The sequence below is a fragment of the Elgaria multicarinata genome, chromosome 7, assembly GCF_023053635.1.
Source record: "Elgaria multicarinata webbii isolate HBS135686 ecotype San Diego chromosome 7, rElgMul1.1.pri, whole genome shotgun sequence".
NCBI lineage: Eukaryota > Metazoa > Chordata > Lepidosauria > Squamata > Anguidae > Elgaria > Elgaria multicarinata.
Window position 1 is genome coordinate 66,771,729 of NC_086177.1, and position 18,191 is coordinate 66,789,919.

The 18,191-nt window shown below is 39.7% G+C and overlaps 1 protein-coding gene across 1 annotated transcript in view; it reads left to right on the plus strand.

The window, feature by feature from the left end:
* Positions 1-18,191, plus strand: part of RP1 (RP1 axonemal microtubule associated) — a 221,553-nt gene that overhangs the window by 29,558 nt on the left and 173,804 nt on the right. The window contains exons 9-16 of the mRNA XM_063131303.1: positions 879-955; positions 2,452-2,483; positions 4,203-4,332; positions 7,802-7,905; positions 10,800-10,973; positions 12,712-12,924; positions 15,828-16,005; positions 17,031-17,162. Coding sequence (XP_062987373.1) covers positions 879-955; positions 2,452-2,483; positions 4,203-4,332; positions 7,802-7,905; positions 10,800-10,973; positions 12,712-12,924; positions 15,828-16,005; positions 17,031-17,162 — 1,040 coding nt within the window. The remainder of the gene's footprint in view (positions 1-878; positions 956-2,451; positions 2,484-4,202; positions 4,333-7,801; positions 7,906-10,799; positions 10,974-12,711; positions 12,925-15,827; positions 16,006-17,030; positions 17,163-18,191) is intronic.

The following is an 18,191-nucleotide window of genomic DNA, read 5'->3' on the forward strand; positions in this document are numbered from 1 at the left end:
TGATCGGGAAACAGCTCCTGAACAGAAAACAGCTGTCCACTTGCTAACTGATGATGGGCAAATTCAAGGCCCCTGTTCTCCCTTCCTATGACTTTTTAATCATTAAACAGGACTTGGACTGAACAGCACTTCAAACAGAGGACTGTCCTATAAAGCAGGACACAAAGATACCTTAATTTTACATCCATCTTATCTCTCAGGCCATGCAGCCCAAACCTATACACATTTATTGGAAATAATTCCTTTGAATACAGTGGGACTTGCTCTCAAATAAATATGCATAAGATTGCAGCCTCAAATGTATGAACAACCTGTTCATATCCATTTGAACTGTATCCATTCATTTCCTTTAACTGAAGAGCTTTATTTTCCTGTATCAATCCTAACCCTCTGTTCTATTTATAGAGTGCAATCAAATTCTCTCCCACCCCAACACATGAATGGTTGCAGATGCTAGCTGCCTTGACCACCATTTCCTTACTGGAAAGTTGGGGTATCAGTTAAATCAAATGAAATAAATACCATTTTAATATTATGACAGTCACCTTTTTAATATAGAAAAAGAATTGCTTGACCTATGTGTATGTGTGTGCTTTTGGCTCTTCAGACAACAGTCCCTGTCATATACATCAGTTTTACTAATAGGGGGAATGGGGACATTGCCTTATATTTGAACTTTAAAAACAAGTACACAAAATAATAGTTCATTTTAAATGATATTTGCCTTTCTACCAGGGCAGATCTTTATCCAATCATGCAAACATTTTAAGCAAGAACTGGAATCTTGAATCTTTTTATCACAGAAAATAATATACTTTGATTTTGTAAACAGTACCATACAAAGATGTATTCTTATTATGTAATACTTTCCCCCAAAGGTGGCTAGATCAAGGGGAAGATGATGGCAAAATGGTCAGAGAACTGCATGCCATTGATAACCACACCTTTGCAGGCAGTAAGTATAAACCAGTGGCTGAGAAGGACATTTCATGACAAGTTGGCCAGATTTACATGGGGGATTTACTCCGGTGCTATTGCACCTCACCCATGCTCGGGGCACATGCTGTTCCTCCCTCTCCGCAGCAACTGCAGGTTTTCATGCCATAAAACCCACATTTTTTCAAAGTCCTTTTGTGACTGAATTTCTGCTTACTGCAACTTGTCTTCATTTTGGGACTGGGTGTGTTGTAAGTTTGCAGCGCTACTCCGGAGGGATGAGGAGTAGCTTCAGTGCTGCGAGGAGGGGTGGTATCTTGCTAAGAGTGGACCCAACAGGAATGGACAGTGTTAGCCCTTCCTGTTGGTTTCATCCTCCACTGTCATGGGGGTGGCTGGGTTGCGTGTTTGCTAATGCGAACCTCCACATGATCACCCTTCAAATAAGCTTAATGAATGAGACATGGTTCTCTGTCTTTTTTCTTTGCCTCAAGGAATAGCATGGATAACTGCTCAGAAGTAAATCACATTCTCTTCAATGAGGCTTACTCCTGAGAAAGCCAGCAGGCTGCTGACTTCTTCTTTTTTAAATCTCCCCTTCTGTGGAGGTATACACATTTGCATAAGGTTAATAGGCCTCAATGAACAAGTTGCTGAAAACAGTCCAGATAAACATGTCTGCTCAGAGCAAATCACATTGACTTCAATTGCACTTACTCAGCATGGAAGCAGTGGGGAACTGAGAATTGCTTTGTCTTTTTTAAAATAATAATAATCTGTTTTTGTCCGCTGCAGTGGACCTGCGCATACATTTAATGTCTTTTTTTTATAATCAGCCCCAGTTGAGGAAAAGGGAGAGAGAAGAGACAGAAATCTTCCCAGAGCACTGCAGTTATGATCCAAATTGGGGCTACACGTGTTTGCTGGAGAGTAGGGAAAGCTGGCATGGATAGTTTAGCCCTTACTTCCAAGTAAACATGCACAGGATTGCAAATGGGCAGAGCAGTCCTAAGTGGGATGGGAGTGAAGAGGTTGACAATCCAGCTCATGTTGGCCAGGGCAGGAAGTGGCAGAAGTGTTCCAAAAACAGGCCAGATGGATCTGAGTTGTTTTGAAATTAACTACACTGGTTCCAGGCTGGTGTAGTTAATGGGCCTGATCCTGGATTCTATTGGGGGTAATGAAGGGGCTTTGGATCCAGCACATCCAAGGCTGCCTCCTCCCTGCCTTGCCCCAGAACACCCCATTTTGGTGGTCTGTGTCCAGCAGAGACTCCACCAACAGTCGAGTGTCAGGTATCAGGGAGTTCTGTTGCCATGACCCCCAGGCAATGGAGCTCCTCCTTTGCATTCAAATTCCTTCCAGTTAGCAGACTTGCAGAATAGGACTGCACTATAAGTTTTATTGTAATTATATAGGATTTAAGTGCATAGACAAGTACTTAAGTCCCATTGATTCTAACAGGATGCTTTCATTTTTCTAGATTTACTCATATCTGTGTTTGTATTTCTGCAGGACAAGCGCTGGAAACCAAAAGAACAGAAATGGTAATGATCTACTCTTTTAAAAGATTTAAACAAATTGATAAGCCTTATTTGAATTATGTTGTACAACATCTTCTCCTTCTGTCTGTCTCTATGTGTTTGCACGTAAATGAGATATCTGAATCAAAGCAGAACACCTCCAAATTGGACCAAGTCCAAATCTGAACCTTCCCAAAGCTTCATTAGTAATTTTTTTGGATGTTTTAATTTTTTGTAAATGACCCAAAGAGCATTGCTATGGGGTGGTATAGAAATGTTAATAATAATAAGTTCTTTGCCATTTCCAACAATTTTCCACAAAGAAGAGAGATAAGCACATCTTTTTTGGGGGTGGGGAGCCAAACTCTAAAGACTGTTTAAGGCATCAGTTGAATTGTTCATAGTTATCATGTATTTTTTTGTTGTTTTATGGGGTAATTTTATTATAGTGGATAATTGTTTTGGCTATTTAAAATGCTGTATGTTTTAATTTTGGTGTTAGTCCCCTTGAGACATTTTTTTTTGAGAAAGGTGTCTAAGAAAGCTAATAAACAAATAAATAATTGCTGCAATCAGAAGTGGGAAGCATATCTGTAATTTTCTTCCAATTCTGTCAAGAAATAAAATAGTTATTGACCGTTTTACATAACATGCCAGGCTTACCATGGGTTATTTAACCCATGATGAGCTGCAGCACATGTGGGGTGTCATTTTGAATGTTTAACCACTGATCAGGGTGTATTGTGTTGTCTGAACCCAGCCATTCTGTGTTATTATTAGATTGTAAGCCTATGCGGCAGGGTCTTGCTATTTACTGTTTTACTCTGTACAGCACCATGTACATTGATGGTGCTATATAAATAAATAAATAATAATAATAATAATAATAATAATAATAATAATAATAATAATGTGAGGGATAACCAATGCTCACCAAACCCTGCAACAAACTGAGTTATGTATGAGTTATAGTTGCTTAACCTTCACATAACCCCCTGATGGCTGGGTTTTGACAACATGCCACAACCCTATTGGGGGTTGCATATTCAAAATGGTATCCAGCACATGCTGTGCCTCATGGTGGGTTAAATAACCCATGGTGCGTCCAATATGTAGTGTGAACTGAGCCAGAGGCTCTTTGCTTTAAAAACAATTCAAAATCTAAAAGCAACTAGCATACACCTATTTGTCTAAAATTTGATATGGATCTTGTCATCACAAGGGGCTACTATGCTTAGGAATTTCATTAAATCCTGTCAGACAACCACAAAAGTTATAGTCATTTGTTGATATCCAGTGACAGACAATGGGTGGTTTGACAGTTTAGATTTCTGAATTGAAATTTGGATTTGGCCATGAATTGAATCAGGCAGCCTTTGACTCAGTCCAGGATGATTTGGGCTTTTTCAAAGTTGCCAAATTGAGGTCCGAATACACACACACACACACACACACACACACACACACACAGTTAAATGGACACATTTATTCCTCTATACAGTGTTTTAGGAAGAGCAACAGCTCATTGGTGGAGCACACAAAGCACAAGTACTACCCAGGTTCAATCCCAGGACCTCTAATTGAAAGCAGGGCTGGGAAAGTCTTCTGACTGACACCTTGGGGAACCCCTGCCAGCAAGCTGAGACTGTACCAAGCTAGATTAATGTCATACACACATAGCGTAAAGCAGCTTAATTGCTTTTTGTGTGTTGACGGGTTGTCTGTCTTTTACTACACATGCAGTGGGCAGCAGAAAAGTGGAAATTTCAAAAAGGCAATGCACTTCAGTTTTACAACAAGGTGACCCATGGTTTTATCCACCTCCGACAAGATGGAATGGTTGATGCCCTTGGCGATAAGAAAGACAAATATGGTAACTTTTTGTCCAAGCTTTGTGATTGTAAGAGGATTTTATAGATACATGAAAAGGACAGTAGGTTATTTAAATTGAATTCTTTATGATTTCCTATATTGTCACAGGTTTTAAGGACAAAATGAAACATTGTATCTCATCTGTCTAGCCTATGTAACATCACACGGGCAAGAAACCACATAGACATTTTGCTTTGTTTTTGATAGGACTACGAAGAGCAGTGATTTGACCACAATGTTGTCAAATTCACAATTTGAGGAGTAATTTGAGTAGGGATGTATGAAAATTCCACTTGAGGGGTAAAACCCAATCCATTTTTCCAGTTTGGCCTTGTGGATTTAATTTTATTTTGTTTCCTCTTGCTGTCATTGAATTGACCTGCAGCAAGTTGAGCCAATATGTGGATCCTGTTTTTACCCCCAATGGCAGCAACTTTCACAATTTTGGGGAAAGAATCTTGAAATTTGTGCAAATGGCGTTATAAGGTTTTTTTTTAAAAAAAGTATTGGCTGTCTTGCACAAGTGCACATGATTGGAAGTCCACTTGTCCGCTCTGAAGCCCCATAGAGGCATAACCCCTCTTGCCAATATGCCTGTTTAGCCCAGAAGAGCCATATTCCATCCTTAACTAAGGATTTTTCAATTTCCCCTTCCCCTAGCTTTCACTTGGCAACTGCTGGAGTGGAGGATGAAATTGAACAAAATCTTTGATAACTATGGAATATGGCTCCTCTAGAGGAAACGAAGTACTGTGTGGAGAAGATAAAACTGACAAGGATATTGACAAGAGGCAAAAATGCCTCTGTGAGGCTACATAGTGGACAGGCAGACTTGCAGTTGTGTGCACTTCTACAAAGTCACCAATATTTTTTTTAAAAAATAATGACATCATTTGTGCGAATTTCAAGATCTTCTAAATTGTGCAAATTGCAATTTTCACAATTTTCAAGTTGTGCAAACAGCAGAACCAAAAACCCGAAATGCAAATTATTATTTTTAAAAATGTATATATCCAGAATTTGGGGGGGGGGAGGGGATTCCGCTACATGCTGCCACCACTCACTTCAATAGAAACACTGTGGAATTCCATCAGGATTAAATGGAACAGAATTCCACATCCCTAAATTTGAGGAGAAATTGTTGTGTGAAGTGGTCCTTCCCCCAATTTTATTTCTTTGAATCATTTTGCAGGTTCATCAGCATGTTTGTTTGGGAGTAAAACCCATTTAACTCAATGGGACTTGCTTCTGATTAGACATGCATAGGATTGCACTGTTAATCTCTTATTCCCCCTTCCCCAACTGAAACAAAAACCTAGCATGGGATGTCTTTAAACTCATTCGGTCTGCTTCTACAAAAAGCCTCTTTGGAGCTTTCTTTCTTTTTTGCAAGATATTCTTACTTTTTTTTTAAAAAAAAAGAAACTAATCCTAACTTTAACTATATATATTTTTAGTAGCTTCAGTTTAAAAATAAGTTGGATGGAATGGCACACTGTGATGTGATATTTTTAACAAGCCTGCTTCATCTTTCTTTGGAAGGATATTTAACAGTGCACCTTTTGAATAAAATGAGCTGCTAGAAGAATAAAATCTACCCATTGTGTAAAAGTATGTGTTTTTCTGTAGATGTCCAACTGCTGTCCACTATAATTGCAGATTCCAGTTGAGTAGCAAAGGAGGCAGGCATTTTTTGTGGCAGCAGGCATTTTAAATGAGTGCTGCCACAAAATCCAAAAAGTATCTCTGAACAGGTTTTTATGAAAAAGCAGTTCTTTTCCCTTGAAAATAATTTTGCCTTACCCCTGAAGCATAGCCAAAACAAAACAGCCAATTTTGAAGTAAGTGAAATGTTTGGGAAATGGTCCTTGTCAATTCAGCACATCCCTAGATTCTGAAATGAGAGGTACCAGAGCAAAAGTCTGCTTGAAGATTACTACCTTTGACCCAGGCCTCAGCTACACCAAGCAGGATATTGCACTATGAAAGTGGTAAGAACGTGGTATCTAAAAGGCAGGTGCCACATCAAGCAGGATATTGCACTATGAAAGCAGTGTATGGTCTGTGTCAATGGGCCCCAACAGTTGTCAGTGCACTTCAATACCGCTGTAAAGCAGTAGTGTCGCTCCTGCTTTTTATATACCGCTTTCATACTGCGATATTGCATTTCATAGTGCAATATCCTGCTAGGCGTAGATTAGACCTCAGAAGCACTTCCCTGTAAGAGTTCCTGGTCATGTCGAAATAATGGCCTAAATAACCCCATAGTTCACTGTGGCTGTGCTGGAGCAAGCAAGAGAGCTGCCTCCTGCACACTTGTCACTTCTGCTTTACATCTACTACCTAAAATAACCCAGGAATGCCCCATTCCTAGGTGGTTGTTGTAATGTGCAAACCCAGCACTCTGTGTTGTTTAGGGTTAAACAACCCAGAGGTTTAAATCAACAACAAACCATAGGTTAAAACTCTGGATTGTTTAACACTTAACAACCTGAGTGCCAGGTTTTCATGTCATGACAACAACTGAAGAATGGGGAGTTTTTGGTTTGGTTTCAGAAGGTGGAAGTGAGTGACTGGGCAGGTGGAAGTGGGTGACTGGGCAGGAACCAACATGTTTGCATGCTCATGGTCACAAGCAACCCAGGGTTTGCTAAGCATGGCTTGTTGATTGTGGAAACCAGGCCATAAAGTTGTGCCACTGTAAATTCTGTTTACTGAAATATATTGTCTTTTATGAAGAGAGAACTTGTGAATTTCCCCCATGTAATAATGCATTGCCTCCATGCATATACCTCCCTAAATGAGTGTCTCCCTAAATGCCTCTCTATGCCTCCCTAAATGAGTAATATAGAAGTTGAGTTTTTCAGACATGACAACATGCAGTGGAGAAAGAAGCAAGCGCATCTCCATTTCACCCTACATTGTCCCATGCGAAATGGCCCATGAATATTTCAAGGTAGTTGATAAATGATGGGATGCAGACATGGGTTGTTATCACAGATTAACAGAGGGCTCATCTACACCAAGCTAGATATTCCACTAAGAAAGCAGTATATAAAAAGCAGGAGCCACATTAAGCAGGATATAGTGGTATGAAAGCGGTATATGGTAAGTGTCAAAGGGCCCCAATAGTGGTCAGTGCACTTCAATACCACTATAAAGCAGTAGTGTGGCTCCGGCCTTTTATATACCACTTTCATAGTGGAATATCCTGCTTGGTGTAGATGAGCCCTGAGGCTACAAGCTTGATAATGAAGTTTCATACTGTGAGACCCATCACCAGAGAATCTAAATGCCTTATATTTAAAATCAATTATTGGGGGCGGAATCAAATCTTCTACTACCATAAAAAGTAAAAGTCTTCATGCAGTCTTTGGGTTAAAAGAATAAGAACAGCATCCAAAACAAAATGCTATTTAACAGCAAACATTCTGGTTCTCTCCACCCACCCACCCCTCTGAATTTATTAGGTCTTTTTGATGTGACTATTAAGAAAGGAAACACGTGTGTGCTTAAATGCCATCCGATGCCACATCTCGCCCTTGCTCTTGCAAATGGCTCGGTCACTGGAACGGTATGAAATGTTTTCAGTTTGCCTCTTATCTTCTGACTATTTAAAACTGTATCACAAATATAATGAAAGTTTTAAAAGCAGTTCTGGAAGCATATGATTTATCTCATGAATTCTATATTCTATACAGTATTAGAATACTATATTCTCAACTTTTTTTTTGTTTAAAGCTTTGAAATATTAAGAAATTTGTTTGGGGATGAGATAGAGGGTGGTATCTTTTAAAGCCCTAAATGGCTTGCGGCCAGGCTATCTGAAGGAATGCCTCCTCCCGTATGTACCTGGCCAGACCCTAAGGTCATCCTCAGGGGTCCTTCTCCATGAGCCCCTGCCAAAGGAAGTGAGGCAGGTGGCTACCAGGAGGAAGGCCTTCTCTGCTGTGGCACCCCGGCTGTGGAATGAGCTCCCTAAGGAGGTTCGCTTGGCACCTACGTTATATGCTTTTAGATGCCAGGTGAAGACCTTTTTATTTTCCCAGCATTTTAACAGTCTATAAATAAATTTTAACTTGGTGTTTTAAATTTGTAATTTTGCAAATTTTGCTGCTGTTTTTATCTGGTTGAGCTTTTAAATTGTATTTTATATTATGGTTTTATACTGTTGTTTTATACTTTGAATGTTTTTAATCTTTGTGAACTGCCCAGAGAGCTCCAGCTATTGGGCGGTATAGAAATGTAATAAATAAATAAATAAATAAGTGACCATTCTCAGAAACTGCTGAAAAAAAGCCTTCAGGATTTGTCTCTGCAAATTGTATGATGCTGTTATGAAACGGATAATGTGGAAAGGGTAATTGGCTACTGCACTTATGTCCTGCTTGGGAGCTTCCCATAGAACACAGCTGGCTTCTGTGCAAATAAAAAGCTGGACTGGGTAGGCCTCTTCTTATCTTCCAAAGTAAAATGAAGAGCTTGTAACATTGCTTTCTGTTACACAGTCCCATTGAAACATAGTTGAATAGCTATTTTTGCACCATTTTAACCATTCTTGAGAATCATTTGGATGGAAAAGATGCAATGAAAATGAAATAAATACATTTTAAAGTTTTACCTTCGGATGGGATCGCATTATTAGGCTCCATGATTTTAATAGAGTTCTCTTTACTAACAATATTCTTTCTTTGGCACTACCAAAACCTCTACTACTACTATTGAACGGTTATACTATCAAGGGTTTACAGAAGTCCTATGATATACATTCAATAGATAAGACGGAGCAATCAGGACCTGATCAATAGGTAGTGAGGACACTGAAAGGGAGAATGAGATAACAGTGGGGGATGTGGTTCTAGAAAGCCTTGTACCGTAGACATGTGTTCTTCGTCTGGAAGGTTTTATTTTCACTCTAAAGCTGTGCACTGTGGTATAGTTTTATTTTTACAATACTACGTATCAGTATCAGTTATAATTTAGTTAATATTCTGTGCTTAGCTTTCTAGCCAACAGCACCATCCATAAAATCACAGTGATGCCTGTAATGCTGAAGGATTATCCCACAAATCATATTTGCTGGTTTAGCTTCTAATAATGTGTGCATCATCTTCTTAAATACAATATAAAGGGATTTTTCTCTTACAAGAAGATGCATATAGTTTCAAGCAGAGACAAGGATAAGTTTCAAACCTTAAATTTCAATTGAACTGCCAGTAGACTTTTGTTCCAGGGTATGAGCTTCTGAGGCCTTAGCTAGACCTAAAGTTTATCCCAGGATGATCCCGGGGTCATCCCTGCCTGCTCCCAGGATATCCTGTGTGTCATTTACATGAACAGGGATGACCCCGGGACGATAAACCAGGATAAACCTTAGGTCTAGCTAAGGCCAGAGTTGCAACTTTGAGTATAACCTTCTTATTAGCATTGCTGTTTGTATTCATGTTAATAGTAAAGTGGCACAGGATCTACTTTCTGAATATTGCATCACTTTAAGAAAACGTTGCAATTGCAGAAATATTTTGTAATTTCATATAAAGTGATCTCATGCAGGATGGAACAACACGATACATTCTCCATGCCATTACTAGGTGTATAAGAAGCCTAAGGCTAGGGCTCATGTGCTTGTATCCCATCTCCATGATTGACACAGATAGTATGGTATACATAACAGATGTCTTCTTGATGTTAAAGTATCAAGTGGTAGACCTTTTTGAGTTGTAAATTTTAAAGAAAGAGAGAATGTCAGATATTTCCAAGCTCTTAGAAGACGTTATTTATTTATATTTATATGTATGGGCTTATTTTCCACTAGAAAGTCCTTCAAAATGGTTTATATATGAATAGTTAGTATGGTTTTAATTTTATTATTTTATAACAGAAGTTTGAGTAGATTTTGTGCAAGATCAGCCATCCTACCCTCAGCATACATACTCCTTTCAGCGACTTCTTCTTCTTCTTCTTCTTCTTCTTCTTCTTCTTCTTCTTCTTCTTCTTCTTCTTCTTCTTCTTCTTCTTCTTCTCCTTCTCCTCCTTCTCCTCCTTCTCCTTCTCCTTCTCCTTCTTCTCATGATGTATTAATAACAACAATAACACATATTTTGTATTATTTTTAAGTGCACCAATCCAGAATGATCTATTGCAGTAGAATCCAGAGTGCTACTTAGGCTCAACAAATGCTACAGCAACTTGGTTTTGGGGTGGGGATATAATTTCACAAGAAATTGTTCAAATGCCTAATATTTCTAGGCTACACAATCTTAGGTCATGTAAATCCTGCAGCTTTCAGCAGTTTGGGAACACAAACATGAAGTCAACAGAAGGAAATGTCCATCTTCATTGTCAATAATAACATGCTTCTGGGACCATGATGGGGTTAAATAGTTATGCAAAAGCATAAAGCCATGACCTGATATCGGTATGTCCAGCAGTTCATATAGCTGATTAGTCCCATCTTGTCCTTATTAGAACTGTGGCAATATCCACTGTGAGTTGCGGGTTCATGTTCAACCGAATCGCTGCACAATTCTGGAATCTGCCCAGAACCCTGGTCAAACAGTTACTTTCAATCTCCAAGGCACAGTAGCCAATGATGCCACAGGATATGCAGGACTAACAAAGGAGTTCGTTGTTCATGTTAAGGTAAGACTGAGAAGAAAAACAATGTTAATTGATCAGATTTCAAAAAGTGAAAGAGAGGTCTCCACCCACTAGGTGGAGCTGAAGACTGCAATTGCAGCTTAACACTGTGAAATCACTTTATGAGCTTTGGTGGGAGTGGGGGAGATGCCTTTGTCGTTCCTCTGAAATGTTGGCACATGAACTCCCTGTTTGTTCATTTCCATCCTACACCACCTTTCCCTACATAGAAATAATATCTGCTTTGCTTGCGTAGTGCAGAGCCAGTTTTATTTTGCTGCAAAAGTACAAGCTCCCCACAATCAGCCTGCTAACCTATTTATTTGTGCCGGATTTCACAAGTGTGGAGAAGTAATAAGTGTTGTGAGCTAGTGTGATTGAGTGGACTGAGCTGTGAGCCAGGAGATACTTAGGGCTGGTCCAGATTGTGCCCCTGCCAGGAGCTGTCTTAGGCAAACCACTATCTCTCAACTGCCCTTACTCAGTAGCTGAAATGTGGGGGCAATAATATTGACCTACAATGTAAGTTTGTTGTAAGGATTACTTTCATCCAAAGTATATGCTACGTTAATTGCGTAGCATGTAGCTGAGGCTTATCATTTTGTTTAATCTCCATAGGAGAAGGAGGACAGGGCCCCTGTATCTTTAGCTCTTGTACAGAAAAAGGAATTTCAGCAGATAGCATTTGCATGTTAATTTTTCCCTTCATATGTGAAGTAAACCTCAAAGACTGGCCATAGTATAAGAAAGGAGAAGTGGCTGAAATTATTGTTATGCAGCTTTTAGCCTAATCCAGCAGCAAATTGCAGATTCAAACCCACCTCTCCTCACTCCAGTTTTGTTTAACATCCAGCCTGATGAAGGGTTCTGAAAAACCAGGAAGTTTGCTTATTATTTTGAATAGTCCTAATAATGGTATTTACCTGTTGTTATGGGTCTCCTTATAATGGTTTACACAGAATGTCTCCAGAATGACTCTCAAACTTTCAGGACTCTCTTTCTCTGGCCTTAGGGACAGCATCTGGACAGATCTCTCCCCCTCTAGTGGCTGCAACGCATATCCAACTTTCTGTTACATCATTTCAAAATAAGTGTAGGAAAAGCTATTATTTATCATTAAAAAGATATAGAACATCCTTACAGCCCTGTAGGACACCTATCTTACCAAGCCTATCAGGCAGGTTGCTATCCTAATTTTTCATTTTACAGGTGAGGAACGGAGGCTGAGAAGTGTGAATTGCCCAAAGCCACTTGTTGAATCTGTGGCTGAGCTGGAATTTGAATCCAACCCTCCCAGATCCAAGTCTAGCACTGTCTACTTACTAGTTTTCATTGTAGTTTCCTGTACTTTCTTTGCTCCAGATGTACAGCAAATATACTTCTTCCAAAGAGAAAATGGCCTACAGAAATGCCAGGAGAATATTTGCAGGGGTTGAGGCTGGGGGTTCATGAGCTTAAATATCCTCTTTTAATGGCTCTTAGTAGTCATGTGTAAAGTTAGAATATATAAAGTCATCAGGCTAAAGTTAAACTAATCCTCTCTTATTCACTTTTATGGAAATAACGGTGTGACTTGCCATCTCAAAATGATGATGATAATGATGATGATGATGATGATATTTCCTGATTTGTTGTGGGTAATAAGTACATGGATGTAGTCAATGTAACGGGGTGGGATGGGTTGGGGTGGGAATTGAAATGAGATAATATATTTACACTGGTTCTTTTTGCTGATTTCTAGGGAGTGTTCCACAACAGTGCTATAATTTTGCTCACTACTAGCTACTGTCAATCGTTCTGCCTGAAGCCTGATGGGAGCTGCAGTGGAGCAGGAAATCAATCCGACGACTCTTACTGGAGAGTACATAAAATCAGCTCTGGGGTTTGCATGTTTGAAAGTGTAAAACACCCCAGAATGTACCTGACGATCAAGAATGGCCAGTGTAATGGAACAGTAAGCAGTTTTGTTCATACTTTCTCTGCAGTTGTGAAAACATCTTGCCATAGGAAGAAAGCAATTTTACAGGGTGTAAACATGAAAGAATCTAAGACTTGATGGTGCATGTATTTTTTGTTTCTTGGTGATCTTGTAAAGACTATAGTCTGGTTTGCATATCATAATAAGCCAGGATTCCCCTGGAACCTTGGTTTATCATGGTGTGTGAACTGGGCCAACATGAGACGGGGATTATATAAAGGAGTTCAGATAGTCATGCTAGTGTCTATTATATGATACATTGTGCCTATCCTGCCCCTAAGCCCCAGCGATGATAAAGTTAATTAAAAATGGGTTTCTTCATAATAAATTTAAATCTTGTCTTGGGGTCAATACCAATGGCTGATTAAAACTGGCTTGTTACCAATGAGACAACCAAAGCATTGGATCTAATAAGTATCAACAGATTGGTAGTAATGAGAATGCCAGAGGATAAATTGAAATGTCCATTATAATGCTGTATTCCGCTATTAATAAGACGGCAAAGCTCTTAGACTCTTAATAATAGCTTCTGCAGAATAAAGATGGAATAATAGCTGAACAAATAGGCTTACCATTTAAAGTGTAGTGGAGTCTGCATCAGATTCTACAGGAAATCTTGACCATGTAGTGGCATTTTGTTCTTGTGTAGGGATAAAGTAGGTAGGAATGGGTGGGACGCATGTAAGTTCGGATAAGGCAGGGTTTGTGATCATGGGAGCTCTGTAAGTACATTTCACCTGAATGTGTTTACGGAACCCTAGTCAGACTTCACTCTTAAGGCATGAAGGTCTAAGCAGTAGCCAGTGTGTGGGGACATTGGAGGTGGGGCTTACATGCATGTCCATGTCCCCCTGCCCACTTTAGCCCTACATGAACACATTTGCATAGGGCTGATATGATTAGAAATCCACTCCATGTTTTATAGTGGTTCAAGTATTCCAAATCTGGAGTAGTTCCAACCCAGATTTTTAACTAAAGTTTGCCTGCTCATATGTTGAATCTGGCTAGGCAACCATAAGAGATTCTGGTAGCCCTCACTCTACACTTCCATTTGTATGGAATTGTTTTAAGAAAAGCAGATTTCATTTGCCTGGAACACTTTTTTGTGTCTATGAAGGGTGTTATAGTAAAGTTTACACTTTTACATATTTGGGAGCCAGTGAGTTTCAGGACAGCTCTTCTTCAGTTTCCTTCAGAGCATATACAAGAGATGTACTGTACCAATAGACATTTTTCTTTGCATTGGACACCTTTAAAAAAAGAAACTTGTAGGACCAAATGTGCTTGTGATTGTATGAAACCTTTCTGAGTAAAAGGCTTTAGCACATCTATGAAATACAGGATAATGAATAGTTTTTTAAATGTCTAATATAGGTGTCATTTACCTCAAAATTGCACGAACATATATTTACTAAATTAAGAAGCTCCAACTTTTCACAGTTCCTACCCTTCACAAAATATTGAAAAACTGGGAGTTTGGGCTATGAAGTAGGTTAAATGTTTCCTAAACTGCTAAATGAATCAGAATTCTTCTGACTCATGCAACATGACTCACATTTTCAGAACACTTGATATCTGTGTAAAAATATATATCCTCCTTCACCACTGAAGTATCTACTATACTTACTATCCCTTCAAACAACCACCACTCCTGACAGCAGCCATGAGGGGCTTAGCTTCTTCTCACACTTCATCCATTACAGCAAGATGCTAAGAACCTCATCTGCCTTTATAATTCCTTTGCCTTTGTGGACGTTTTCCTCTGGTGTGTTATGGTCAACTTCTAGCCAGCATCTTCAGAGTCTACTGTCCATCAATTCCCATGTTGGGTGCTCATCTCTTCTGTGAGATTTAGAGAAGGGCTGTGGCTCAGTAGTAGTACACATACTTTGCACCCAGAACGTCCCAGGTTCGATCTCTGGCATCTCCAAGTAGGGCAGGAAAATCTCCCACCTGAAACCCTGGAGAGCTGCTACCAATCAGTGTTGACAACTCTAGGCTAGATGGGTCAATGGTCAGACTCGGTATAAGGCAGCTTCTTATGTTCCCATGAGGTACCATTTGTTTGGGCGCCAGAAAAGCATCACCAAAAAGGAGGAAATGCTTCACCAATAGATAACCAAACAAGGTGCAGATTTGCATAAATGTGGATTCACAAATTTATACATATAGTTGCCAATTTGGAAATAATTACTTTAAATATAAATAGAAGATGCCACACCACAGTGGGGGAAATTAACCAGGTGACAACTCAGTCTGCTGTCCAGGAGCTGACTGTTGATGGATAATTTGAAGTCTCCTTATGGTTCTTTATCTTGAAATTTTAGTTGGGTTAGGCAGCACTTCCAATAGAGGAAAGGCAACCTTTCAAGTAGAGGACTGTTCTCTGTAAAGCAGAAAACATGGCCACCCTATTGACATAAAAGTAGAAAAATCTCTAGAAATTGTGTGTGGGGTGGTGGGCAGGAAGTGTGATAGATTTTTTTTAAAAAGCCTTCAAAAGCAAGTAAAGCCCAAACCATCTTTAGTAATAACAGGAAAGTAGTTTTGTGTAGTCATTGTTGAGTCTGTATGGGGATAAACATCCAGTTACTTGAACAAGACTCATCCAGATAAGCATCATGAGGCACATTTGGTTCTAAACTGGCTGTACACACAAAAGACTGTTTCTATACGTGTTATTCCCTTACTGCAGCCTTCCCCAACCTGGCAGCTGTCAGAGGTGTTGGACTACAACTCCCAGAATCCCCCAGGCTGCCAAGTTGGAGAAGTCTGTCTTACTGGATTTAGGCACGTTTATACAAATAGAGGGGGAGTATATAAATAAACTTCCAGCTGTATGACACGTAGTATTTATGTTAATATGGTGTTACTTACAGGGCACAGGTGATGTGGACTGTCATTTTAAAGTGGAGAAGAATTTGGAAAGCGGATCTGTAAGCCTGGAATCTGTACGAAACCGAGGGATATATGTTGGCCTCTTGCCTAATGGTCAGGCCAAGCCAGTTGTTCATACTGGAGAAAGCAACGTTTTGTTTTATCCACAAGTAGTGAAATGTATGTCACATTTAAAATTAAAGTATTGTACATTTAAAAGTATTGTTGGCAAGCTCTCTGTAAAAAACAAAAGGTACTGACAAAAATCTAAGGATGAGATTATGTGTTTTTATTATTTTCAAAAACGTAAGTAAATAACTGCATGAAATAGATTATGGCCAGATTTACACCTTGTGTCAATTCAGTATGAATGAGGAATAAAAAGCAGGAAATAGCACCGTGAAAGTGGTATATGAAATGTGGATTGTGCCCCAGTTATCAGAGCACTTCAATACCACTATAAAGCAGTAGTATAGATCTAGCCTAAGTTGCAGTGATGTGTTTCATACTTTAGAGAAAGAGCAGACAAGTGGAGAGGCATTATAAGAAAGTATGAGAGGTGGGGAATCTGTATTTGTACCTTAAGACATTTAAATAAGTATACTATGAAGAATAAAATATACTATCTTCTAATGAAGAGCAATGATTTAATGCTCCAGATTAAACATGTATATATTATAATAATTTTGGTTCTCCATGATAGATCTAAGCATCAATAAATGTACAGGTTGCTATTCTGTATTGGGATGTATAGAGTAAATGCAGAAGCAGTGCTTGGTGAACTTGCATACTTTTAATGGGGTTCACATGTTTAATTTTAGCTGTTGATTTTCTTTTTTCTTTTTTGAAGATGAAAACGTAGGAGGTTAGAGTGTTGTGGTGGAGCAATATGCCTCAGGGATAAACCAGTTGTATATTACACATGAATTAGATTTTTCCAAGGCAGTAACAGGAATTTATTACCATCCCATTTTGTGTAGGCAGATGTTAGGGAGTGATGAGCTTCCCGAAGAAAAAGTCAAGTATGTGTATCTATGCAATTCATAAAGAAAAGAAATATGTATTTATATCATATTATATTACATCATATTATATTCTATTATATATTGGAAATTTGCAAGACCCATTGCTCTCTTGGATTTATTGGAAGTTTCTCAAGAAATAAAAAGTGATGGCCTTTAATCTTCTGTTTAATTAAATTTTAGTTGGCAGAGAAAAGCCTATGGGAACATCTGCAACTCCTACCCAGCAGAAAGAAGTAATCAGAGAATTTAAACAGCAACAAGTAGGAATCCAGAATCTAGGTACCTACAGACAACCAAATTCCCCTCTCTCAGGTAAGGATCAATGCATTTTAAAAAAATCTGCAGTGCTTGCATCTTGGTGGTATCAATCTGACCTGCCATCCATTGGTCGGGCAATAATATTCTCACTACTTCAGCTTCATGAAGAGTTCTGAATGAAGGCTCCATGTGTATCTGAATCTCCAAGCCCTGTCCTCCAGAGGAATGCCCCCTGAAGGAAGTGAACCACCCTATACAGCTATTGGGCAATATAGAAATGTAATAAATAAATGAAATGGAATAAATCCCTGTTGTTATCTCCAGTCTGTGATCAGAGATAACAGCGGGGAAGCGGATGTGGAGGACTCAGCCAGTGCAGCAGCTCTTCCCATTGCTGGCAGAGTGGCTTCACACAACATGCCCCCACCCCTATGCAAATGAGGCCCAATGCATGGAGCCTGAGGGACTCTGCCATTCCTCCCAGCTCAGGCCAACCTCCTGTCTCTGTGCTGAGAGACTCACACAACTCTGTAAGAAGGGTGGGGTGATGATGTCAGTGGGCATGGCCACACCCACTGAAACCATCCCTCCTATTGGGGACCTGGTGGGGGGCAATTCAGCCTCCCACCACCATGTGGTTCTGCACGCTGCTGTAAGCAGTACTGAACTAGCTGGACCACGCGTCTGACTCAGGATAAGGCAGCTTCCTATGTTCCTGTGCTCTTGCTATGAGAGGCAACAGCTCTCCAAGGTCTCAAGCAGTGGTCTTTCCCATCCTCCACTACCTGCCTCTTGCACCTGCCTCTTGCATGCAAACCATGTGCTCTACCTCTGAGCTGCAGCCCTTCTCCTAACACATGTACATCCAAACTCATTGGAAAAAAATACCCTGAAAAAATGCTCATGTAAATGACTCCAGGGGGCTGTCTATCCACGGGGAGAGCCCTGCGGTGGCTGGGGATCTGCACTGTGTCTGTTAGACAACACAAACACAGCTTCGCAGCCACCACTGAGCTTCTCTGCAGTGCTATGATCTGAAAAAGTCTGGGATTTGCCCCGACTTTTTCAAAGGGAGCGATGTCA